This window comes from Trematomus bernacchii, unplaced genomic scaffold, assembly GCF_902827165.1.
Source record: "Trematomus bernacchii unplaced genomic scaffold, fTreBer1.1, whole genome shotgun sequence".
NCBI classification, from domain to species: Eukaryota; Metazoa; Chordata; class Actinopteri; order Perciformes; family Nototheniidae; genus Trematomus; species Trematomus bernacchii.
Window position 1 is genome coordinate 656,811 of NW_022988007.1, and position 26,546 is coordinate 683,356.

The following is a 26,546-nucleotide window of genomic DNA, read 5'->3' on the forward strand; positions in this document are numbered from 1 at the left end:
TGATTATGACATTTGCTTGAAAGTTTACTTTGATAAAGCTGTATGGAACAAGGCAATGTGCTTACTGAGGCAGCGCAGAGTTTCACCACAGCAATTTCATGTTGGTCCGATGAACAAAAGAGGCACGGGATGCAACAACATCTGAATGTTAAACATTGTTTCTGAATGGATTTGGATGAAAAGCACGAGGCACGGATCATCTCAGTAATTGTAGTAGAATGATTCAATGATCTATGTTCAGTGTTTTGCACAATAGTGGTAATATTGTGTATACGTGTCTTAAGAATTGAATATGAAATAAGTTACATTACATGAATGTCTCATTGTGTTGTTCAAAAAACAATATGTGACTTCCTTGTTTCATAAACATTATATAATTAGGCCTAATGTTTTTGATGTAAAAAGACAGTAACTATTTCTAAGGAAGATTGTAAAACTAAGAATAACAGTGGCATTTTCTTTTTGAAATATCAGTCTAATCAAGTCCATTAAATTTCTTTTCATTTCATAACATTTAGCTGACGCTTTCATCCAAAGTGACTTAAAATAATTCCAATAAACCATAAAGGTTCAAACTCAGAACAACAACAAAAGTCCAGACACTTATTAGGGTTTTATATTTTGAACCTATCATACACTGATATTTCCAGACTTTGATATGACATATAGGTGACATGAGAGTATGTGCTTCTCCTTAAGTGGTCTCTTTAGTGTCCTTGGAGAACTTCAGGAACCTTTAATGGTATTTTATGGGAGTATGATACCTGAGCAGCTACACAAATACCATTAAAGTCAGGTCAGTGTGTGGACCATACGTCATCACAGGCACACAATAACTTACTTCCTCTGGGGATATTATTATTCTGTTCCAGAGTATTTTCTCTAGGATTTCAATTCAACTGCAGTACTTGAAGTATTTCCGAGTATGCTGTGGTCCCGGTGCTTTCTTATGCTAATGCAGGTCTGACATCAGCAGTGAGATCAAAGCAGGGCAGGGGGGGCTTCTTTAAAGCTGAGTCTGCCCCCACCCAGCCTCACTCTCTGTCTGCACTCACACTCCGCGGCACCACTCCCGACACACACCATGCGTACCTGTCCGGACATATGCTACCCCCCTACACTGGATTTTACTCATGCATCAGACTGAAACTGTCCAAAGGATATTCCGAGCTGCTGAGACTTTGTTCCTGTCTGCTTTTGTTCCTTGCTGAGCGGCAGAAGGTGAGCTGAAACTGTTTGGCTGAAGTTCGTGTGTCTTTGGGCATGAGATAGAGTTAGAGTTTCCTATCATGGAGTGATTGCAAAACTGATTGTTTGGCTGTGTATGAGTTATTTGCTGGGAAAAGTGTGGGAAGATTTGTACATCGGAACAAAATTGTATCAAATCAAACTTTATTGTTTTTAAAATCATAAAAGTGTTCAGATTTCCCAACTTTTGCGCAGGCTGCTCCTTAAGGCTGAGGTCTAAAGATAACATGTATTTATTCATAAGCAGATTGGCAGGCAGCATTGTTACAGGTTATGATAGAAACATCTCTCTCCGACCTTGTTAGTGAATCTGCACGAATGAGATCTTGCTCGGTGTACCGGGAGTCCTCCGCGCGCCCTGCGCTGCTTATCTCGGCTCGGTGAGGCACACACATCGCAGGGTGTGTGTGAGTGTGTGAGGCTATCAGCCTTTATCTTTCAGGGGAAACAGGAGCTGCCATTTAGCCCTCTTCGGCCAGATGTACATTTAAACAGTTAATCCACTTGAGGCCGTGATTTCTGTGAACAGATATGACGCAAAGCGGTGGAAAACACTGTAAATACGCAGGAAAGACTGTAATCCAAGGTATATGATAGGCTGCATTCTTTTATCATCGTAGTTTACAGGTCAGAATCCTGTTGCTTGGAAAGGTGTTGGTCGAGTTTGAATAATTATTATCACACAGTTTCGAACGCGTCTCCGCCAATCAGCGGAACTGGATCTCTGAAAGGTCGCTATCAGCAGTTTTAATGCGCTCACTTTAAGCTCTCGTCAAAGAGATTTCTTATCAACAGCTCACTACCTTATCAGATAATGCCTCTGATGCGCTGACTGAAGATTAGTGCGCGGATCACACTCCAGCTAAAATTCTTTAAATGTTTCCATGTGAAACAGGGTCAATTTAATTACACTGACCAACGAGCTTATTTAGGGGAAAACACACTGTAGTGTTTCAGCCTCAAAGTAAAGCAGAAGTACTGGAGATTGTATCAAACAGGGCTGCCCAAAGTGGGGCCCGGGGGCCAAAGATGGCCCGCCAAATGTTCTTCTCAAAAACATTTTCAATTGATTAAAAAATATATAGGCTAATATAAATCAGTGTAAGTGTTTTGTGATGTAAAGTGTTCTTTAAATAGCCTATGTTGGAACCCTATTCAAATTGATTTCTCACTAAACATGGCTGGTCGAGTGATACCGAAAGTTTGACGCCAGTGGTGTATGTTGGGTAATAAGTTACCCAACATTTAGTTGGGTAAGTTTAGTTCCCCCTTGGTATGGAATATTCATTTAAACCTCATGCCCCAACAATGGGATATTACATTCAACAATCACCTATGACTTTATTGCTGTATATGATAGAATTATGTGGCTACAAAACAACAGAGTCAATCATTTCCAACTCCCTGAGGAAAGTCAGCGCTGATTTACACAATCTGCAGCAAACATTTCCTACAGACCTCGTTCAAATTTCTTTGTCCTGAAAGTTTCTATTTGTCCTCGTGTAAAAGGAGCTGCAATACCATGGATGTTGTTAAAATTGTGTTTGCATGCTTACAAAAGTGTCAAAAAAGTATTTCTTGCAAAACACGACTATTCCACTTATTTCAATTTTCTTCCTTTAGTTATTCCTTACTCATTGTGTGCGTAATGTGTGAGATTGCTGATGTAGAACAAAAATAACATTCCTTCATTCGATTTTTCTGCCACAGGATTTGATAATAAATAACCATGTATGTCAGAGCTCACACACAGGCTTTCACAACGATTCTTTGTTTTTATTTTGCTCAGCAAATCTAGAAAGTATACTGGAAATGTTAGAACTGGCATGTTGTGGCATTGCAAAGTTGTAATTAATGTTTTATTCTTTACAGGGTTTAGAGGAGGAGGTCGTGCCATGAGAGCTGACTTTTGAGTCTTAGTCGAGAAGCCCAGCAGCCCTTTGTGTGTCCTGTGTGTGTCCTGTGTGAAGCGTCCCACCATGAGGAGCAGCTCTCATGTCCTGCCTCTCGGTGTGCTCACGGCTCTGCTGCTGTCTCAGGTCTGCTCGGGCATCAAATGGCTGTAAGTATTCCGAGGAGTGGCGCCGTCTCATTCTGCTTTTACATTCAAACAATCTCCAAACAGATGACGTAAGGTAGATATGCGATATATGCTCTTTTCTGCATGTTTTATGGAAGGGAGGGCCCGTGGCAGCTTTAAAATGGGCCCCAAAATTCCTCAGGTTGCTCCTGATGGAGGGAGAGGATAGGTTCTGTACATGTATCTGATAAAGCGGACATTAGATTGACAGTTCCTCAAATTATGAAGGGAAACCTTTTTGTTTTATTAACTCTATTGCGGCTTCAGTAAAAGGAGATGGTGTGGCTTCAAAATCTCGGATCACTTGTACCCCTGCTGTATAGTAATAATAAGATAAGAGTGGAATAAGATGGAGATGACAGGCGTCATGGTGGCGCAGACAGCCCAGTGGGTGTAGTCTAGTTAGGCCTCAATCCGTGTAAAAATAGTGCGCTGCAGAGCCTACATGTTGACACAAATGTTGATTTCTCCACGCTGTCTTTATGGTTAAAGTAAACAATAATTTCACCATATTTCTGGAAAGTCCGTCAAGTTACCAAGTTGCTATTTTTGTGTTGAAGTTATACATGTTATTGTTTGGTATTCCTATAAACCCTTTCGTTGTTTGCGTGTTCTGCTGCGTGTTTCTTTATCAGAGTTTTTATCCCTGTGCCTGAGCACTGTGAAAACACAATATCCATGGCCTCTTATCAGAGTGAGTGGTTGTAATGCTCACAGTGGGAAGACTTAAGCAGATGTACCCATGAGAGCAGGGATGGCATGTGCTAAATCTAAGCTCTTACAGTCCTGATAATGCACGGCGGTGCAATGCAAAACAGATGCGGCTGTAAACACCTGTGAGTGCCGGGTTACCCCCGGACCACTGGAGTCACAGCTTATCATTGGGCACAGAGTGGCGGCCCCTTGGCCCCTAATGCAAAACAGGCCAAGGTGCAGGCGGCGCTGCCTGGTTCTCACGAACTCTCAACAGTTCAGAAAGGAGAGATCAGAGCGGACCTGCGGTCTCTCTGTTAAGTTAATACTTAATCAGTTTTAAATGTTTAACTTGAATGTGTGCACCCTTTAATAGTCTGTAAACATATGATTCATGTCAAACTGAGGCCACTGAGGGCAGTGCTTACTGTGGTGGAAAAAGCAAATATAAAAGGATCATAGTTTCTCATCAGACTGCTGATCTGATTTTCTGGTTTTTATATTTTTGGGAATATCTATAGACATCTTCTGTGCTTGAACAAAAAGAAAAGCCCTGCGCCAAGAACGTGTCACTTATAGTTTCTTTTGGGATTTACACCGTGATAAGATGGTTCTCCGCCAAAATATTTCCCCTCCTGAAATATTATCTGTTTCAAGTGTTTGATCGGATGTTTCTCATAGGCTTGAAATGTGTGTGAAATTGCTAACACAACTGTAACTGAAACGTACAGTTTCCCATAATCGTGATTATTTTATCGTCATGAAACAAAAAAAGTGAGCTCCCTGTCACGTATTGTATAATGCATACTGACCCACAGCTCCTCTTTGTGCTCAGGTCGATATCACACGCCCCTGCGTCTCTCCACATCAACCAGACCCAGCACTGTAAGCTGCTGCTGGGCATGGTGTCCTCCCAGGCCCAGCTGTGTCGCAGCAACCTGGAGCTCATGCAGACCATCGTCACCGCCGCACGGGAGGTCAAGAAGACGTGTCAGAAGACGTTTTCTGACATGCGCTGGAACTGCTCCTCCATTGACATCCCAATCAATTCCCAGAAGTATCGGCCAGACCTCGAACGAGGTATGATCATTCACCGTTTGGAATGACAGCGCAGACATTGTTGTTTCCAAAGATTTTACCCACAGGAGTAATTCCTGACATTCAGTGAATAACCGATCTGAGGTCATGAAGCATTTATTGAGTTCTGTTTACAGTGACTTGTGAAATGATCCTCGGGCCTCTAGTGGTGTCTGCCCTCAGACGCTGAACTAGATTTATCTGTATGCATTAACATGCTTTTTTAATGAAGAATGATGTCCTTCGCAAAGAGGATCTCAGGTTTTAAGATGGTATGTGGCCTCGTCTTTCAACTTTTAGACTGCCGGATGAATTATTCCATTTCCTGGCGGGCCTTTACCAGAGACAATGGACTCAACTGTTATTTGAGAAGACATACAACATGTGTATATTCTGTATGATATAAAATTGGCTTATTTCTGTAATCTGAAGCATTATCAGACTGCACGCCTGTTTGCGTTGCAGTCTGACTTCAGGCTGCTTCTTTTGCCAAAAAGGACTTTAAGTCAGCCGGAGACAGTTTCTGGGTTAGGGTTAGGTTTTGTGGGTGGGGGGTGTGCAGCGCTCTCAGAAGGGACATGGCTGCCATTTGCCAAATGAAAAGTCTGAACAGGAAATGGCTCATCTCTGTGTAGCGGGGGCTTTGATCTAACCAGCCAGTCATACATGACTTCCCCCTTACTTCCAGTTGCTCCTCGGCCTGTGCTTTCTGTGTATGCACATCACCTCCAATTACATCAGGGCTCAGTCTGGTTACAGCGGACAGTGATGGACTACATTTGATCGTTACAATTGTGCACTCAATTTGTTTTGTTTTTCACCAAGACAGTAGAACACTAAGAGGGAAATAGCAGATCAATTAATTTCAAAGAAGTGGATCATACAAAATAAGTGGTTTAACAATTGTCTATAAATGTTTTTATTTGCTTGGTTTGAAAGGTAACCAACATCAGTCAAAGCTGACCATTATACACTTAAAGTATTTTAACAATCGATAAATTGTTAAAAGGAATGTTGTAAAGCAACAAGGACAAATATTCTCTAGCTCAGTAAATTATAAGAATTTGCTCTTTCTTTTTGGTAGCAAACCTAACTAAATAACTGCTATGACCTCTGACTATAATTTGTGTGTTAGCATTCAACAAAAAAAGATCTATGAATAACTTTGATGTCACTCTCAGTTTGCAGGATGGGGCTTATTTTTGTACAGATATAAAATGTGTGTTTCTGTCCTGCCCTCAGGAACCAGAGAGGCTGCGTTTGTGTACGCGCTGTCCGCAGCCACCATCAGCCACACCATAGCGCGGGCGTGCACCACTGGAGATCTGCGGCAGTGCACGTGTGGGCCCATCCCCGCACAGATCCCAGAGCCCGGCTACCGCTGGGGGGGGTGTGCTGACAACCTGCACTACGGTCTGATCATGGGCTCCAAGTTCTCTGACGCGCCCATGAAGATGAAGCGTGCCGGCTCCCACGCCAACAAACTGATGCACCTCCACAACAGCGAAGTCGGGAGACAGGTTAGCAATGTGGCAAAACGTGTAACCCTCAAATGTCTTTTAACAAAATGCATAATTCTCATGAAATCTAAAATTAGAAAGACAAACAGTTTCAAAGGAAATCAATGAATGGAGGACTTTCTGAACCTTATAAGCATGGAAGGAGCTGTCTCCCCCTTTAGGGGATATGATGAGGTTATTCCTGGACTCTTATAACTAATGCTGCCTCTCTTTGTAATAAAAGACAATATTCACTCTGGGATTCAATATTGACACCAGGGCTGGGCATTGTGAGTTTAATATAGAACATTCAAAACATTAATAACAATATAATAATATTTATGTTTTGTTAAATTATATGTTTTTTTGAGTTTTTTGGGACCATGGACTGATGCAAGACCATATGCATGCATGTGTTCCTATGGCTACACAACATAAATGAACACTGTAATTCCATACCCACCCTACTTCTATATTTGTTCCTGATTTGATTTGTGTGAATGTGGATCCCTAGATGAAGCTCTGTCTCACCTCTCTGTCCTCAGGCCCTGCGAGACGCGCTGGTGATGAAGTGTAAATGTCACGGGGTGTCCGGCTCCTGCTCCATCAGGACCTGCTGGAGGGGCCTGCAGGACCTGAGGGAGATCGCCATGGACCTGAAGATCAAGTACTTGTCTGCCACCAAAGTGGTTCACCGGCCCCTGGGAACCCGCAAGCAGCTGGTCCCCAAAGACATCGACATCCGGCCGGTGAGGGACAACGAGCTGGTGTACCTGCAGAGCTCCTCAGACTTCTGCACTCCGAGCGAGAAACTGGGCTCTATCGGCACGCAGGACAGGTGAGACATCAGCGTGTGGAGCGTTGGGAGGGTTGCTTTAAAACGATTAAGGTTACAATGACTAATAACCTGTAAACAAGTTTAATCAGTACACACAATACAGAAGTAATGTAACCTGTTCCCCTTACTTTTGGCTGACATCAATATCAAATGAAATGCAATCAACGCAATAGAAAAGAAATATCATACATATCAAGCAGACATAGTCCACCTACTGCATTTAACAAAGAAAAATGAGATGAAAAGTAGCCTATTTTACGACTGGCTCCAAAGCCACAACATAATGACAATGAAAACAATTTGAATTCAAAGTAAATTCAGGCAGTATGCCTACCTATACCGAGTAGTGGACAACAAAATAGCTTACATAAAACAGAGATTTTGGTTTCCATCGAAAAATGATTGGGACATTTCCAGCTACTGAAAGCATTGTTTAACTAAAAGTTTAACTCCGGACTTGTTTCACTCGGTGTGAGAAAAGTTGTGAGCATGTGCTTTATAATGTATTGTTATTTTAAAACGAATTGCAACATTGTAGTCCGGCGAGGATTCCCCATGTTTACATTTTTGTTATAACAGTAGTCAGACTTTTTGGTTTTATGTAACTCTAAGTAAATAAAGTTAGTTAGATTTTTGCATCCTGATTATGCAACATGTAATCCCCCGGCCTGATTGGTGTGACTGTGAGAGAAAGAGAGTGATAGTTCTCTGGTGTTAGGTTTATTAGCATGACTATCAATCACATACCCATAGAGCTGACAAAATAGGAGACTACCGATCCTGAGGCCACATTTACACGAGAACGAAACGGCTTGTATCTGCATAGTTTCTCTTACGTATAGCCCTATTATTTACACGAGGCCGTAACAAACGGACCCCACAAACGATAACGGGTCCCAAGGTGGATAGATTTGCAAACGAAACTCTCTGGGGGGTCAAACGAGTCCGTGTAATCGCCTCTATACGAATATTTCCTGAAAAAATAACGATAGCCCCACCTCTCCCCGCCTCTGCTGCTCACTGCTGTAGCACTAGCAGTAGCTACTGTCAGTAGCTACTGCTAGTGCTACTGCTACTGACCATGCTACAGATGTTAGTGCAAAATCTACAGCTCCTCTACCACAACCATCAGCAACAAGTGGACATGGAGAATTACATGAACTACTACATGTTGCTAAATCCACCGTGGGGCATAAACAGAAGGGTAGCCATGGCAACATTGCTCCGAGGCTGCTCCGGGGTCTTCTTCGCTGCTTTTGGTGTATTTTGTGGCGGAAGTTACAGCGCCACTTACAGTCCCGGCATATGTACTACAGCGTGTCCAGCGCTTTCGAGCGGTCTCGTGTGGAAGTACAGCGCCACTTACAGTCCCGGCATATGTACTACAGCGTTTCCAGCGGTCTCGTTTGAACAGACACGTTAAATGAAACGAATGCATGTGAACGGAAGACTTTTTTGAAAACGCATACTGTGCATAAACGCAAACGTTCCCGTGTAAAAGCAGCCTGAATGTCATCCAGGATGTTGACTCTGTGAAGTGGCGTCCTGCCTGGTGGCCCGCAGAGTTTCAGGCTGGCTGATAAAGGCAGCGGCCCTGAGAGCGCTCCGTCTGCAGCCTGTCTGAGCATGTGTCAGGGAAAAGGCACTGAGAGTGACTGGAGTCGTTGTCCCGCTATCTAATGACTAATGGCGTTATTCTTAGGACTGAGTGCACTCGAGCTGATATCGATTGGAGAGGGCCACACAAAAGGGGAAATGGTCGGCTGCAGATAAAGGTTTATTTACACCGTTCAGCTCTGGTGTTTGAGTTGGGACAGTGTTGCGTGCCGCTGGTTGGAGCTCTGTGAGAAGTTAGTGGGCAGAAGGGAGCCCACATGTCTGAGGGTCTGACTCAGGCGCAGATCTGGAATATGGCACAATTTTCCATAACTATGTTGCAAGGAATGACAGGTCGTGTCCCTGGCTGGCCCGCACTGATCATCTGTTTGTTTAACCGGAATCTCTCAGAATAAAGTGTTGCACACCCACATGTATTTTAGTATGCCAGCTACTAGTCGAGTAAGAAAGCTCCACTAAATTATGCATATATTGTAAATGTCATGAATCATATGACTGTCATATCAACTGTCCCTCAGCCATAGGCCACACTACAGATAACCAGAAGACATGCACCATGTCAAGAACACTCACAGTCCCCATGTGTGTGCAGCCTGATAACGCAGCAGCCACACACAGACTGCGACATTGTGCTCCTGCCAAATCATGAGGCACCCGCTTTGCTGCTGTGATTACGTGAACGTGTGACACTGATGTAAGGCAAGTGAGTAAGAGTGAGTGTACGTGCCTGGACACCAATTATTACTGCTACCAACAAGGTGATGTTTTCAGTTTGGTTTGTTGGCTGTTTGTCAGCAGGAGTAGGGGAAACGCACAGGCCCAACTTTCATGAAACCTGGTAGATGGTCCATGGACCAAGGAAGAACGCATTAAATGTTGGCATGGTTCTGAATCATGGTGCCCACAAACATAATTTCCCCTTATTGTAAACAGCCTTATAGGGAAGGTCCGCGCTCTCTGGCCCTTATAGTTACCATACATGTCTAGACCGATCGTATCAAGGGATTCTTAAACTTCCCCTTGAGGAGAGGTTCATCAGTTTTCAACTTTAATTGACCTCGCTTCTATACGTTGTTAGCTGTGACGCATGCACAGGACCCGAGAGCGGGAGATACAACGAGAGAATCTGGGACAGCCAGAGTTAATCTTAGCAGCCGTTCCTAATAGATATAATGTGATCACTGGTCCAAAAAGTGTCACGGCCCTGGGAAGAGACCTGCTATTGAAGCCTGTGCTGTGGTCTTAAATTACATTACCTAAAGCAGCAGATGTGAGCTGCGGAGTGAACAGTCCTGTGCTCTTTCTCCACTTACAGCACATCAGTGATATAACGCGATCCCGCTCCTGATAAAACATAACTGTGTGGGCTCTCTGTCCACTCTCCAGCTCCCACCAATGTAATAAACCTGTCTTATGGCGCGTTTCCACTACAGCGCGGAGCACGGTTTAAGAGGGCTGTGACGTCAGCGGCCCGTCTTTGGTTGCGTTTCCACTTGGCCTAGTACCGGCCGGCGGGTCCTAATTCACAGTTTTTCTGGCCTCATAAAATCGCGGGTCTAGGGCCAGAGACAACGAGGCTGAGTCGGGCTGAGTATGCTAAACTAGAGAGAGCATCGCTGGCAAGGGGGCTACAACTACAACAAGATGGACATATTTGACCGTGATTTAATTGTAATACACGTTTCAAAATGATGATGAAGTAACAACATACTGATACCGGTTAGTAAAAACCATGAATTAATGCTTTGTCAAGTCTGCAGACAGACGGCAGGCGAAAAACCTTTTAAAATGCGTGTGTTCTAAATGGAGATTGGCTAAGCTAACGCAGTATATGCTCCGACCGTCCACACTCACAACAACGGCCTATACAGACATAAATAAAGCAGCGACTGTATTCACCATGACACAGGCAGTCTGTGGTTTGTACTTGTTTCACTTTTGTCTAGTTTCTGAACATATATGAGGAGCTGTGAGCTCTGAGTGCTAACAGCTAACGGCTGTGTTGTTTTTCTGGGGTTCTCTGAAGATCACGTCACGGCTCCGCCTACACTGCGTTACTATAGATACTGCCCCAGTTCCTAAACTGTAATGGAAATGCGCCATAAAGTGAGCCAGTCCTAACGAGGCCCAGCCATACCGAGCGGGGCCGAGCGAGGCCGTGTAGTGGAAACGCGCCATTACACTCTTAGTGAGGCCTGTCCCTCCTCCTCCTCCTCCTCCTCCTCCTCCACTCCCGCAGCAGCCTCAGTGTCTCCCTCCCCATGCTGGTCATTAACACTCTGCCATCATAAAACAATGCAATTATGTGGAGAAGACAGGCTAAAGAAAGGGAGGGCAGCGCCGTGTATTCAGTGTGATTTATGGCGGGGCTATTCTCCGCTCATTCAAAATGCTTTAGGCTTCTGAAATGGGACGCTCCCAAGAATCCACTGCTCAAAAGGGTCGAGGCACACGGGACGGTCAAGCACTTTTAAAGGACTATTGTGTGCTCTGTGCTAAATCATTTAGAAAGAAGCTGTAAACGTATTGTCTTAGGTCTGAAACCAAACTGAAAATAGGTGGTTCAGTGCAAAATGTAACCTCCTTTTTCTCATCTTGTTGAAGCTAAAACATTATATAAGATAAGATCATACTTTATGATCCCCAAATGGGAAAGGTTTTCGTCACAGCAGCATGTTAAAACAAAGACATTGCACATCATTTGAAAAATAAAAAGGATAGAAAATAAACAAACATCAAATAGAAACATCTCAAAAAAGAAAATTAAACAAAAAATATATAAAAAAGTCATATATATACCAGTTGACCCTGAAAGATATACATCTGTAGACTGTCAGACAAATAAACACTATGAAGCGCCAAATTACAGCTAACACAATTGAAAAGTAAGATATTATTTACATTAAGTGTGCAAGGTATGGCATATAAATTAAATATAAATGTAAAGTGTGAAGAAAAGTCCAGTTATCAAAAGAGGAGCAGTGAGTTCTCTGCCAGCTGATTGGTTAAACAGAGTTATCGCAGCAGGAATGATTTCCTGTCCCGCTCTGTGTAACAGCGCAGCTATCATTTCTAACTTAACATGTTCCCTCTTTGTCTATGCTCATTTCAGACAGTGCAACAAGACGTCCCTGGGCAGTGACAGCTGTGACCTGATGTGCTGCGGCCGTGGCTACAACCCGTACACGGAGAAGCTGGTGGAGCGCTGCCACTGCAAGTACCACTGGTGCTGCTACGTCACCTGCAAGAAGTGCGAGCGCATCGTGGAGAGATACGTCTGCAAATGAGTCCCGGCAGCACCGAGGCTCAAGATGAACCAAAGCACTACAATACCAAGAAGCTTACTTTTGTCTTAAGCTTTAGCATGTGTATCTCAACAAGGAGTGGTCTCTTCTTGTATCATTTTTGTATCGAATCTCCAAACTGCCAGCTGGGCTTCTAAGCTTTCTGCTTCACAAACCTGGACGTGGCTGCAGTGCCAGTTTACGTGAAGACCGCCGTCCTCCTGGGTATTTCCTTTTTCTTGTTAATGATTATGAGTCCCCCTGAGAGGGATGTTGAAAGTCTCTATTTTATTATATATCTAATAAAAAGAAATAATATTGGATTTTATGCTGGAGGAGAGGGATTTTCTTCTCCCTTCACTAGACAGAATTCTTTGGCTTCACTCCACGGAAAGGGTCTAAACTCTAAAGGATCCGCGGGGTACTTTTCTTTAGGTACTATTACAACTTTTTTCCTCTGCAGCAATGGACAATAGGGGGAAAAGGAACACAAAGGGAACTTCAAGTACTTTCAATCATGGAACATTTTTGTGGTTGTTGTTTTGGACTCTCACCATGTGTCCTGTGTGGATCTTCACGTGCCTGCATCCCTGTGGATTGAGAGAAGAGCATTACGGACTTTGTGAAATGGTGCCTTATCTCTTTATGTCTCACATGCAGTTCAAAATATATTCTATTTTTCAGAGCATATGAGCTGAACTCATGGATTTTGTAAACCACTTTTGTGTGGATGTACATACTGTTATTTTGTATACTGAAATAAAGAAAGTATTTATAAAATAATTAAATGCTCTTTACTATCGTTACACGTTACTGGAATGTTTTAATTTTTTCTGTGCGCTGCACCTTTAATGATGTACTGTGTCGCAGATTTTTGGCAAAGAGAAATCCATAATTACCAAGGCTCATTATTCTGTAATTCCCTGAAAATCCAAGGATTATAGAATAAGAGTTTAGCAGAAATGATAACACAGTGTGATTGTAATTCAGCTCAGCACAGTGAGTAATGCGTTGCAGCATTCAGTCTATTGGGATCTCTGTCTGAATCACACACACCCTGGGAAAGTGTTTGTTTGGACATTCCACCTCCTCACAAAAGGCCATTGCAGAGGGATTTTGTCACTCCTATCACGGCTTTACCAGTCAAACACTCATCTGTCTGAGAGCCAATGGACAAACAGCAAATTAAAAAACAAATAACCTCATTTATTTTGAACATAAAGCCAGACTGCTGGCAGGCGGAGGGCGCAGACTTGGCGCTGCTCGGCTGAGATACTGCCCTCTACTCAGCCGTGTGTTGGTTAAAGTGGTTCTCATGATTTTACACTGACAGAAATAGCTGTGTACGATGTAGGGCCCATGCTGTGAACTCACATGATCCAAGCAGCACCGGCCTGCACGAGCCTAACCCTGACCCTGTCTAGTGGACTCACAGAAACTGCCAACAACCCTGAGGGGAAGTAATCACCACGGATTTAGATTTGAGTGACAATTGTATGATGCTGGACCTGTTTTCACCTCGGTTCATTTACTTTTAGTTTAGGATTGGTTAAGTGAATAAGTCACTTCTATATAAGATAATGGGGAGAAATATGACTCTGGATCCAAAGCCCAGAGTCATACAGTCCACTAGAGACGATGCATGGTAACAGCTTGACCCAGACGATTTTCGGCGTCGATAGATGTGGATAGATGTCGGGCCGTCGATGAGCGTTGTGTCGCCCTACTCAGATTGGTGTGTACTGCACCGTCGTGTCTTTTCGGCCGTGCCGACACCTTCCGCCGCCGATTCGACATGTTGAATCGGTAGGCTGTCGGCCAAAGGCCAAAGAAATCACTCTGATTGGCTGTTCAGCTTAGCGAATCAGTGCATGAGAAGCGAAACGGAAGTGAGGGACCCAAACAAACTATTAAGAAGGCAAATCTGAGATTTCATTTAACTCCAGCTCTCGACACAGGTTCGGGAAAGCCCCATGAGCTTCTCGCTGTAGAGTGAAAATGGAACGCACACGCTATTTGTTGTTTGTTTATATCACGCAGTCTGTTCTTCTTCTCTCTGTGTATCACGCAGTCTGTCTTCCGGTTGTTGCCTCTTTTGAATGACGAATACACACTATCGCCGCCTGCTGGTAAGGAGAGTTATTGCCACTCACGCATGCGCAGTTCGTACGTGCTACTTTGCCGTCGGCTGAAGTCTTTGCGGTGTGTTCCAGTGCGACACATGGCCAAGATGCAGGAGACGCGAGGCGACGCGACGTTCTTTGGTGTCAGTTTGGTGTCAGTTTGGTGTGTAAGAGGTTTTACAAAGGTTTGATCAGTGGCTGCTGTTGTATAGCTGCAGTCTGAAAGCACAAACAGGCTGTGAGGACGGACAGAGTGCACGTGGTCTTTCTGTTTGGGGGGCAGGGAGGGTCTGTGTGCAGAGAGCAGACCCCCGTTCACCTGCACACAGGCCTGTCTGTCGACAGCCTCAAGGACTCTTCAGTCACTGGCATTCCTCAGCATGGCCTTTGGATAGAATAGTTTGTGTGTGTGTGTGTGTGTGTGTGTGTGTGTGTGTGTGTGTGTGTGGGCTACAGAAATGTGAAGCTTCACATGCTGATTGAGGACTTGCACGCTGTCCTCAAATACAGGTGGCTCAGAGTCAAAGGACAACAAGTGTGTAAGTGCACAGTGCTGTTGGTGTGCATGTACACTGGAAAAACTAAAACGTTAACTTTAATTAAATGTATTATGTCAACAGATTTCACATAACTGTATTAGGTTAGCTGAAAGCAATAATATTAAGTTTAAATACAAAATATTAGGTTCAACTTAATATTATTGCTTTAAACTAACCTAATACAGTTATGTGAAATGTGTGGACATAATACATTTAATTAAAGTCAATGTTTACATTTTTCAGTGTATGTAAGTGAGCATGTATGCAAGATGTTACACATTTGGTAACACATTTGTGTTTGAAAAAAAAGGTATATTTTAAGCATGGCAAATACTTTTAGATAAACTCTTAACCCTCTGAAGTTATAAGAACCGTGATCAGTCCTAAACTTACAGATTTCATATTTTGTCAATTGAAGTTACGTCTAAATATGTACTCATTTGGGAAATTACAGGATTGTGCTTGTGTAAGTGTTGATATCAGATTAAGCAATTCTTTGTCACACGCCAATACTATGTGACATTTTCAACACTAAAAACCTAAGCTTGACACTACAGTCATTTCATCACGCCTCTTAAGATTAGATAGTGACTTAAGTCTGGACATGCTGAACAACCATCTGACCCTCTGAGCAACCATTGTTATCATAAAGCTGCAACTATTCCGCTGACCTCAGTCTAACCCTCCTGAAAAATCTCTCCTGGATATAGTCCACACATAAAGCATGTCATATAAGGCCTGCATGTGCTTATACTACTCGCCTGTTGTTAGCATTCATTTGCTCCACATTCTTCCATTTCTCTGTCCACACAAAGCTGTGGCGGTGCCGAAGAGTGACTGTGTGGAAAATGGGACATGAATGGGCTGCCATTTTGGCGGGGATCAGGTAGGAACAGCTTAGGAGCGGCCCTCCTCTGGGCTGTTAAGTCCTTTGTGTCTGAAACGAAGACAAAACAAGTAAAGACGACAACAAAAACGGAACTAATCGCCGCTGCAGTTTATGTTTCTTTTCTTTCTTTCTGTCTTTGTCAGAAAGTTTCTAAGTATCTCTCTGTGGTCCGTGTGACCCCCCCGCTCTGTGGGAATCGCCTGGTAATTGAGAAGGAAAAGAGGACTTTAATGGAGAGCAGTGAAAATATCAGGGGTTAATGTCAGCGCGGACAATATAATGCCAATTGCCTTTGTGCAGCCTGCGGTGGAGATAACTAGCTGTGAATGAGGGAGACAAAGAGTTTGGCTGAAGTGCTAAAGGCTTTCAGATGTACTGACCCGTACTGTAGATTGACTTTTGTGCACCCCCCCCCCCCCTCCTGCCTCCTGCCTCTAAAAAAAGAGCCCAGCAGTATGTGCTGTTAAAGGCTGTTTTTGTGTGTGTGTGTGTGTGTGTGTGTGTGTGTGTGTGTGTGTGTGTGTGTGTGTGTGTGTCCTCAGTCAGGTTGCTGGGAGACAGCAGCACCTTTCTAAAGACAAAGCAGCGGATGGTTGAGGAGCAGACACCGGGAGTTTATGGTTTTCACGGAAACTCATTTGTTCAAATGAAATACAAATAAATAATTAAGATTTTCCTGGGGTAATGATTTATACACATTTCAAACGCTTTCATTCTGTCATCCTTCAATTTTCAACTCGACTTCTAATCTATTCTTTCAGGTTAGAGAATACTGAAAAACAAATCCTATCACAGATATATTATAAGCACAACAAATGTGAAGTCACGAATCACAGTGTCAAAGTCACAGCCTGTTTCTATTTGTATCTACTGTGTGTATATATATTATTGTCAATTAAGGCTAAACATATCAGAGCAGGTATTAAATAATGAATCATCAAAATAAAGCCTATGTCATCATTTTACTTGAATATTGCAGTTTAAATGGGATTTCCTTTTGTAAACTTTTTCTCCTAAAATAAAAACTGTTTTAATTTAATGACAGCTAAAGGCCCATATTTCCAACAGGAGCTGAACTTCACACTTAATCTCTGAAGGTCATTTCAATACGCCTTCACTTTAATGTTGCACACTAAACAAGTATGTGCATGACCGATGTTGGCACGGAGAACAGCTGAAGAGTTTGGTCATATGAAGACACTTAAATCAGATCCTAAAGCTGAACTGATCTCAAGGTATTTCAATGTTTCTTGCCAGTTGCATGTTTACAGTTACGCATGTCATATTCTTTCTGTAGAGTTGGAAACCTGTTCAACTGAATCAATTTAACTCTTGTTGTACATCTTCCATAAAAGTAAAATCACTATGTGACTTAACAACATGCCACATTGTTTGGGATAAAAACAAATGTGGCTAACCTGGACTTGAAACTGCTGCAACAGATAAATGTATGCTTCCATAAGCTCAACATACAGTGAATCAGTGCCTATGTGGATGGTGAAACCCCAGTGAAAGCTATTAGGGAGGTGGATAGATGAAAAGAGCCATGGAGGGAGAAAAGGCAAGATTGAATTAATATGAATAAAGGAAAAGCGAGCTAAGTACGCTGGGAAAAGTAAACAGTGGTCCGTGTAGTCACAGTCAATCTGTGCGGGGGGCCGACAGAGCAGGCCCTCCGTTTAAGAGTCAACAAACCCAGAGGAAAAAAACAGCCAACAAACCAGCATCACTGAGAGGGGTTAGAGAGGGCAGCGCGCGGCCTTATTCACAGGGAGATCAGTGAAACACCGCCTGTTTACACACTGTCTGGATGAGTTATACAAAGTCAACCTTAGGGTTTAATACAAGGAGAGAATTCAGGGTCACACATTTTAGAGTTTTCTCAGCTAATGTGGGTTGTGTGCAGTCTGATGTGTCTGAGAGTATGGCGAAGGCTGCTTTAACCAGGCATGAAAGTTGCCACGGTGAGAGGACCAATGAGGAGAAACAGTCACCTGCCAGCAGCATGATAGTCTAGCTGCCAGCTCATAGAGGCCTATAGTGAACCCGGAAATGTTGAATACCCCAAAGTCTTATGATAAAAAAGTATAGTACGGTCCCCCAGCACATAGTAACTGCTGGATGCTAACTTGCATATGTTGGGCAATTTGCACAATTAGTATAAGTTGCGTTATTTAGCATGAATTACCATTAGAGCTTATGTGGACAATAGTTCCAAAATGGCTCGCCGATTTGGGTCGATGTTGAACTTTAAAGGAGAGGTGTCATAGCCATTTCCACTGATCATAATTCCATTGTTGAGGTCTACTAGAATAGATTTATATTGTGCATTTTTCCAAACTCACATTGGTTTCTCATACAGCATCTCTGTAAACTACGTGTATTCACTGAATTTCACTCTCTGCCTTTAACGGCTCGTTGTAGCTCCAATAGCTCCAGCCCCCACCCTCCCTGTGAGCACAGTGTGCTCTGATTGGTCGGGACGTTGTGAATCGCTCTGAGCTCCGTGGAGGTGTTGTTTCCTTGTTAGCGATACACAGCGAAACACAGCCAAACTCATCCTGAGCACACACAAAGTCACAGCCGAAGTAAAAACAATAAGTGTGGCTTGATATTGAGTAAGAAAAAGGTTGATAAACGCTGTGAGAATGGGTCTGCAGAGAGAATTTCGCCACGATCCCAACTGTCTGTTATCAGCCTGCAGCCAGGGAGGAGAAATCAGCAGAGCTGCCTGTGTGTGAGGAAGTCCGTGGATTGGTCAATTTGGACCAATCAGCGGGGGCTTAACGTAACGGCTCCGCGGACATAACGTAACGGCTCCACGGATTGGTCCATTTCGATCCAGGTACCGCATGACCGTATCGCGTCATAGCTCTGGGCGTGGCTACTGGGTGTTCACACGTCACAATGTCCAAGAAGAACATGGAAGAACACGAGAAAGTTCCAGCGAGGCGTTTTGGGGAGGTCTTTTCTGTGTTAGAGTTTTACTCCCTACAGGGTGTACTTTGAGGGTTTTTGACTCTGCAGACCATTTACATGCATAAAAACCTTCATAACACACAAGGGGACGGGTAATAACCGGAAAAGCATGACACCTCTCCTTTAAGGGGACTCTGGATCATTTGGATTGGACAGATTGCTTATTTATTTGAAAATAAATTGTCACTTTGCATCTCGTGCTCTATTTATCCAATGGTCGCAACACTACTAAAGATGGTCAAATATAAAATATGGCCACTTTCTGGATAAAACTGCAATTTTTAATTGACTCAGCATCCTCAATAACCCTAAAACCACTCAGACATTTAAAAAATCGGCCAAGCCATTTTTTTACTATTGTCCACATAGGCTGTAATGCTATTTAATTCTAATTAATAGCCGTGTTCACACCGGAGTACTTTTCACCGTACTTTTCGCGTTTAGTTCCGTTGGTACCCCTTATGTCGCGTTCACACCAAAAAGAGCACTTCATCTCGGGAACTTTTACCCCCATTTTTAGTGCCTGCTGAGAGATGGTACTTTCCTGGGGTAAAAAAGTGCCCCAGTTCTGATTGGCTGGGCGAATTGCAAACCACGCCCCGTACAACTCTGAAATGTTTTGTAGAGCCGCCATTTTATTATCGTCGCATTAGCATTATTAGCATTAGCATTCGCCCAGCGCACAAATGCAGAGAGACTAATTTATGGCAACACAAAATAAAACAGAGATGAGGAGGTGTCGGCGTTCTGGTGATTTACTCGGAAGGCTTCAGTAGAAGCTGCTGGGAGTCCCAGCAGCTTCTACTGAAGCCAGTCCCCAACTCCGGGGACTTCCGGCCGGGGACTTCGGGTGGCAGTATACGCCGTGAAGTTGTTTGCGGCCTGCCAGTAAACCCAAAGCAGAAGAAGACGAAGTGACGTCAGCGGCTCATTTGCGTAATCTTCCCTCAGGGAATTTATTCCGGTGTGAACGCGATCTGTACTAAGTGCCCTGGGGTAATAAGTGCCGGCACTAAAGACGGCAAAGTACTTGGTGTGAACGCGCCTAATGCAACTTATGCTAATTGTGCAAAATGCCCAACATATGCAAGTTAGCATTCGGCAGTTTCTATGTGCTGGAGACCGTACTATATTATCATAACACTTTGGGGTACTCAACATTTACGGCTTCTATGCTGGCAATTAGGATTTACTTTTCAACAACCTGCAAAAAGTATTCTTTTCCCTTAAATGTCCTCGTTTAACACTGAGCTGTTATACACATCAATCTGGTTGATGGCGGATATGAAAAAGTGGAGAGATAATAATAAAAACATGAGAACAATGAGGTGATTTATGCAAGGCTTCATATTATTAGCATAAGTCTCTCCCATCTGTCCATTGTTTGGGGCCAGATTGAGTGTGGAGCAGATGAATATTGTTAATTATTTGTTAAAGATTCAATGTTTCTATTAACAGATTTTATGAGTTTATTGTGAAACGAGACAAAAACATTTGGTGTTTGTATTTGTATTCTTCATTTGTCCTGCAGCACAGCATGCGCACTCCTTTGTTTCAGCGTTTGTTGACGTTTGTTTTGGAAAATATATGCAGACTTTGTTTGTCATATTTATTGATATATTGAGAACAGATGTCGTTCCTGTTTATTTCTAATAATTATTCTACTCCTGTTGTGACTGTCCCACAGATTAAATGGGGGTGTATTAGATCTTTTGGGGTTTTCATTTTGGGTTATATTAATTCATTGTGGAGTCGCTGATTACTGTTCAGCTTTGTTACGGTCTTTTGTTAACCCGACATGAGCACAAGTTAAAGTTGATGAGTGGCTGAACATACACACAGCTTTGATCGAGCGTAGGAGCTCAGTGCACGGCTCAAATCCCCCCCGATCTGCGTAAATGCTGCTTTTCTTTCAAGTTGTCTAACTGAATGGCTGAAGCACAACATTCAGACATGTCTTCTCTTGCTGCAACTCAAGCGCGTCGTAGTAAATCAATCTTTGGTCCTCACAAATCTTTCAACTTGAGCCCTTGTTTAAAAGGACAATTTTTTATAGGAGGAAAAAGCAATAGATGTGAGGACGGAATCGACTTTATACACACGCATATTTGTTTCAGTCCCTCCATCATTTGTAACATAAGGGAAAATTTGAATGGTAGCCCGATCACCCCCCTCTCTTTAATTGCTTCCATATTCCTTGGCCTGAATGAGGTAATACCATTTATTTGGCAAAATGCTGAGAGGGAAGGGCAGCCAGCACAGCCATTATGTGTGATTAGCACTGTATGCAGCTCTGATTTGATTTGTGAATTGTCTGATTGGTGACATGGCCCGTGGGAAAAGAGATTTTTTTCTTACCAATTTAAGAATACCCAACTGGAAACTATGTGCCACCATCAATCATTCATAACCCGCTACTGAAAGTGAAACAGGTGCTGAGTTCTTGAGGGCTCCACCCATTTTAAAACCCAAATCCTCAGAAATATATCTTGGCTGAAATGTTCTGTTGACGTTGAACAGCCATCAGTTTCCCATCGAATAATATAATTCATTTAAAACTGACATTTCTACAGTGAAACATGTATACAGTATATAACTATTTAAGCATTTGATGGTAATTTAAGGTAACTCCATTTAAATTACAATAAAATTACAATAGAGATAATTTATCACAAATTGGGTCTTGCTTTGGCGTACATTTTCTATTGTAAAAAAACGCATGGACGTATTAACCTTAAATCGTTCAAATGTATTTCTATCAACTTAAACTTCAAGTTGGTGCAACAAATAAACAGCACTCAAACGTAACTGTTTCTTTCACACATCTGTTATAATAACATTGAGAGAGATCTTAATACAATGGGGCAACAAAACAATATAGGATTGCCAGACAGGTTGTAAATTAGTTACGTATATTATTATCATAACAAAAAAAAGATGCCAAAAATTATAAAAACAAGACCAGAAAAAAAAGTGAAGAAAAAATGTACTTCTATATAATAACTTTGAAATGTCTTTTATAACTCTAGAAACACCTTAGTAATTATCAGGGGAACGTTTTTATGCAATAAAAAAATACATTGGAACTATTATAGGAGTTGTTGCGTTGCGCTGCGTCTGACCCAGAGACCCCCCCCACAGACCCAGAGACCCCGCCCCCAGGCCACAGGTTCTCTGCATCATGCCTGCAGCCTGACGCCAGACACATTTACTGCAACTATTAGAGCTGGAGCGGACTCAAGCCTCGGCTGGGCACTTACATCCACAGTGATGGAGCCAAGAGGGTAAGCAGTCGCCCCCCCCCCCCCACACCCTTTTCCTCCTTACTAACCTGCTTCATCCAAACCCCCTATACACAGCCGTACAGTCCTATATGTGTAAATACTCTTGAAATGCACTCTAAAACGTGTACAAATAGCTTCAGGACTGTTCTAGCATCAAAGTCTGTCTTAGGTGCTCCAATGACAACAGCACAACTAAAAAGTGGGAACTTTTTCAAGAAGCACTGAGAATTGGATCAGTCCAACGACATTTGGAGGACAGTGAAAATACTTCTATTTTATGTATGTTACTTATTCGGTCTATCTATCAAATTCTCAAACCATGGTTTGGAACAGTGAGAAGACTTACAATTGTTTTATTTTGTTTACGTCTAGTTTAAAGGACATTTTCTTCACGGTGATCAGCGAGGTAAAATGGCTGTCTCTGCTAGATGAGCATATTATTGTATGTTTTGTATGTTATTTAATTGTAATAATTGGCTAACTCGCTGTTGATTTATCTTATTTGTTATATATTTACTTCAACACATGTCACATATTGTGCTAGAAATGGGCCAGAAATAAGCATGTCCATCCGGGTGTGTTTCCATCACTGTCAATCGGAGCTGTAGCTATAAATCCTGTCACTACGGTGGAGCCATTTGTCCCGGTAATGGATGCCGATTGTTACCTTTTTAACTGAAGAAAAAAAGCCAGATGTGAGTGGGTGTATGGTTTTTTTTCGTCCTGTGGAAAGCTTTTTACAAGACTATCTGAACGTGTAAACTGGCTGCTTACCAACCCTCATTACTGTTCTGTTCTCAGAGTTACACTATTAAAACGAAACAAATGTAGTATGTATGTCGGTGAGGGGAGATTAATCTTTATTTGAAGAGAAATAGCTGGAGGGCCATTACAAGGAGCAAGTAGGTGTGAAAGGGTTAAAGCAATTAGCGCACATCTCTGTCACTTCCTGCTGGGGAGCACATTTCAGAGTCTCTGCCAGGGCTTTCTCCTGCTGCCCCTCTCATGGCCCTGCTGTGGGCTTCACATTTCCAACTCTTTCTAAATAGTCAAGTCCTAATATTTACTTCTCGCTTTGGAGCCCAGGCAGAGCAGTGGCTGGGCGGTGCAGAGTGGAGGTGGCAGGAACTGATGCCCTCATTAATTCTGCAGAGGGGAAACAAACATTTGTCCTTTCAGGCCCTTGTGTGACTTTGTGGAGGGGCGCAGCTGCAGACTGACAGACTCTTGTTTGTCGGGTTTGTATTATGAAGCTGTGTGTGCATTCATGAGTGTGTGTGAGTGACCCGAGCTTGTCTGCCAACCAACAAAAGAAAACTCCTGCAGCTAGTTTTCAGACCAACAGCAGAGATGGTATTGTTGTGGTTCAAAATATTCGGCGTACTGTCATGCATGTGAAGGTAGGCCTCTCATGGGTAAACCTGAATGTCAGTAAGAGGTTATTAGCTATTTCTTTCATTATGTAATCACCAAGCTGAGGGACACTATTGTAGTGTTTAGTCTTGTATTGTCATCCTGTTGTTTGGAAAGCTGTGTGACTCCCAAGGAACCTTTTGGAGGACTTTTTGTTTCAGAGTAGAAGGACAATAAGATTGTATAAAATAGACTTTCCTCAACGCGGTGAAATGGAGTGCCTTTAATGTTTATCCTACAAAGAGTAAATGATTAAGGAGGCTCTTTTTTTCTCTGTCAGCATCAAAGTCTCAGGAACAAAGAAAGAGAAACCGTTGACCATCTGCTGTGTGGAACGCTTCACAGGTATCTGATCAGCACTAGAGGTGTGTGCAGTCTAGTTTGTTTGTCATAAATGGTGTACAGTTATGTAAAGTCTTGTGTTTATTATTACAGTTTGCCCTCCTTCCTCCCATTGGACCGTTTACAATTGACCGATTGAGATAAAGATGTGGGACAGATTCTTTCCTTGTTTTCTTTTCCTCTGTCTCCCTCTCTTCTGTAATGGAACCAGATTATTGCCTGGAAGGTTGGATCCCAGTGCATTCCTTCACAAATCTACTCCCTGAAGAATTTGCATCACAATCTTCATTCCACATTGCACCACAATTCACCGCTGTGCCGGTCCAGCAGCCCTGATCACAGACTCCAAAGGCAGACACTTGGCTTGTAACTAAACATCCTGGGTGACAGCTTATTATGTCATGACGACAACGCTGGAATCAGCAGCTCTATTTTCAAGAGAAGCCAAATTATACATTTCAATTGTTTCATATTAAACTGAATCAGTTAAACATATTATAAATGTCACATGAATATGTATAAGTTACGTTAAAGATGTTACATATTACTTTCAGGATACGGATGCTTTGCAAAAAAACAAAACTCTTTTCAAGGACAGGGTTAAAGAACAAGAAGCAACTTCTTGAAAGTTACATTATTTAGAAATGAATGCAAGAATCAAGCAAAAAGGTTGTCGAAATGATGTGAGCTTCATGTTTTTGACATCCCATAAAAGCGCACTGCTAATTTTCCCTTTTAAAGGGGTTTTTCTTTCTTTTTGGTTGCCCTAATCTGAAAGGAAATGAGATTTATCCAAAGCTCTCCATCAGTGGGCTTCTGGCCATGTATCTTAACCGAGAGTCAAGGCAGAACACCCTTCACTCCAAGTGCGTTTGACAGAAAGGAATACAGAGCACTTCACAGTGATGGACGGCCTCTTCAGCCCAGGGGCCCTCACACTTCTCCTCAGCCTTCCAACTGGGGATTAGCACTACAGCCACGGCTGCTGGCCCCAAATCCACTCCCCAATTCCTCCGCTAACCTCAGTGCTTCCCTATCACGATCCTGCAACCATCGAACCTCAACCCCCCCCCCCCCCCCCCCCCCCCACACTCCGACCCAATGTCGGCCTCCAGCATTCCTGGCTGCGTCACATGGTTCGCTAGCTCGGCCGGTGCTGCCCCAGGCCGAGAGATCTGAGTACCACAGGGTGCCAACATTCCATCCGGACGGGCGTTTTGTTGGGGGGATTTCCTGTGGGCTTTAATGCCAGCGTGGAACAATTACTGCTGCTCGACAATCACTGGCTGTGACAGGTGGACACAGGCCGGGGGCGGCCCACCTTCCATCCAAATCTGGCTTGGAGGTGCCACTTTGAGCTGAGGGCTCAATGGGAGATCATCTTTATTTACATTCTGCTTTTATTGCATTTGGTAAAGTAGGGAATGAGGGTAGAGAGTAACGACTAAACGAACCTGACGAAACACACAAGCCGACAAATGGGTCTGGGCGCCAGGTAACATGGAATGCCAGGCAGTTATGAAGAACAAAGGGAATGTTTCTCCTTTCAACAGAGGTCAGCTCTTCTTATCAGTTTGATTGTCTGTTTGAGTTGTGCTGCACTTCGACCACACAGGGCCATATTAGCTTTAAATTAGATCATGTTTAGCACAGATTAAATCAACCGAGCCCCTCAACGAGGTGCAGCTGTGTGTCCGGCTCTATTTTGACTGGGCTACTTGAGGAGGCTTTGATGAGGACTGTGGAATACTCTGAATCTTTTCATCTTTGGAATAATGCAAATACACACCTTTGGTCTATCAGAAAGACTTAGCCAGGGTGTGTGTTGAGAGGTGTTTCAAAGAATGGGAACTGTTCAAAGTTTGTATTTTTCACGAGTTCTCTCTGTCCCACACACACACACACACACATGCACAGATTTCAATTGGCTTGTTTCTTCTGAGGTGAAGGTCAAAGCGCAGACTCCCCTTAAACGACTTTAATAGAGGCTGATGAGGACAAATGGAGGACTGGAGATCATTCGGAATACTAATGAAGGGCTAGAAATCCTGCTCTCCGTTCATGCATACTGTGTCTGAATCTTCTATGTTGTCCTCAATCTCAACACAGAGTCAGTTAGGATTTAAATTCCTCTCTTTTACCCTTTCGGCTGTTGCTCTGTAAGTATCCATTAGATACAGTTTGTAAAATTAGATTCAAACATCTGCGCCTGAAAGCTTTGGCAAAGGAAATCATTCTTCCTTAACTACCAGTCAGTGATTTCTGCCGAAGGTAAATAGATTCCGAGAAGAAGGAGGTCGGAAATCTTCTTCGGACCGTAATTGCCAAGACCTCAATTGCTCTCAGATTCGTCCTTCTCCATGCCAAACTACACCAGAGTTACTGAGGTATGTTAGTTGTGGCAGCGCAGAGACAAAAGAAACACATTATTTGCGATGACAATTTTAGTCCCGAGCTGAAATGTCGGTTGGGTGGTGCAGCGGAAGGAGTTATCTGTCTGTGTAGCCGGCAGTCAGAGGAAAGAGACGTTTTGGCCTTGAAGCTGAGGGGCACATGAGATGGTCCCCACATGAAAGACCCTGCCTGCTTATTACTTTAATCACTGCTGGGCCGGGGCAGAGGAGTCTGCTTTTGGAGTTTC

At 43.1% G+C, this 26,546-nt stretch overlaps 1 protein-coding gene across 1 annotated transcript; it reads left to right on the forward strand.

Moving 5' to 3' along the window:
* The first annotated feature begins 1,019 nt into the window (after positions 1–1,019).
* wnt11 (wingless-type MMTV integration site family, member 11) lies at positions 1,020–13,111 on the forward strand. Its single transcript, XM_034117374.1, has 6 exons — positions 1,020–1,221; positions 3,121–3,310; positions 4,857–5,101; positions 6,341–6,618; positions 7,143–7,435; positions 12,165–13,111. Exons 2-6 carry the CDS (start codon positions 3,228–3,230, stop codon positions 12,337–12,339), a joined length of 1,074 nt encoding a protein of 357 aa, XP_033973265.1. The 5' UTR covers positions 1,020–1,221; positions 3,121–3,227; the 3' UTR covers positions 12,340–13,111.
* Positions 13,112–26,546: the final 13,435 nt, after the last annotated feature.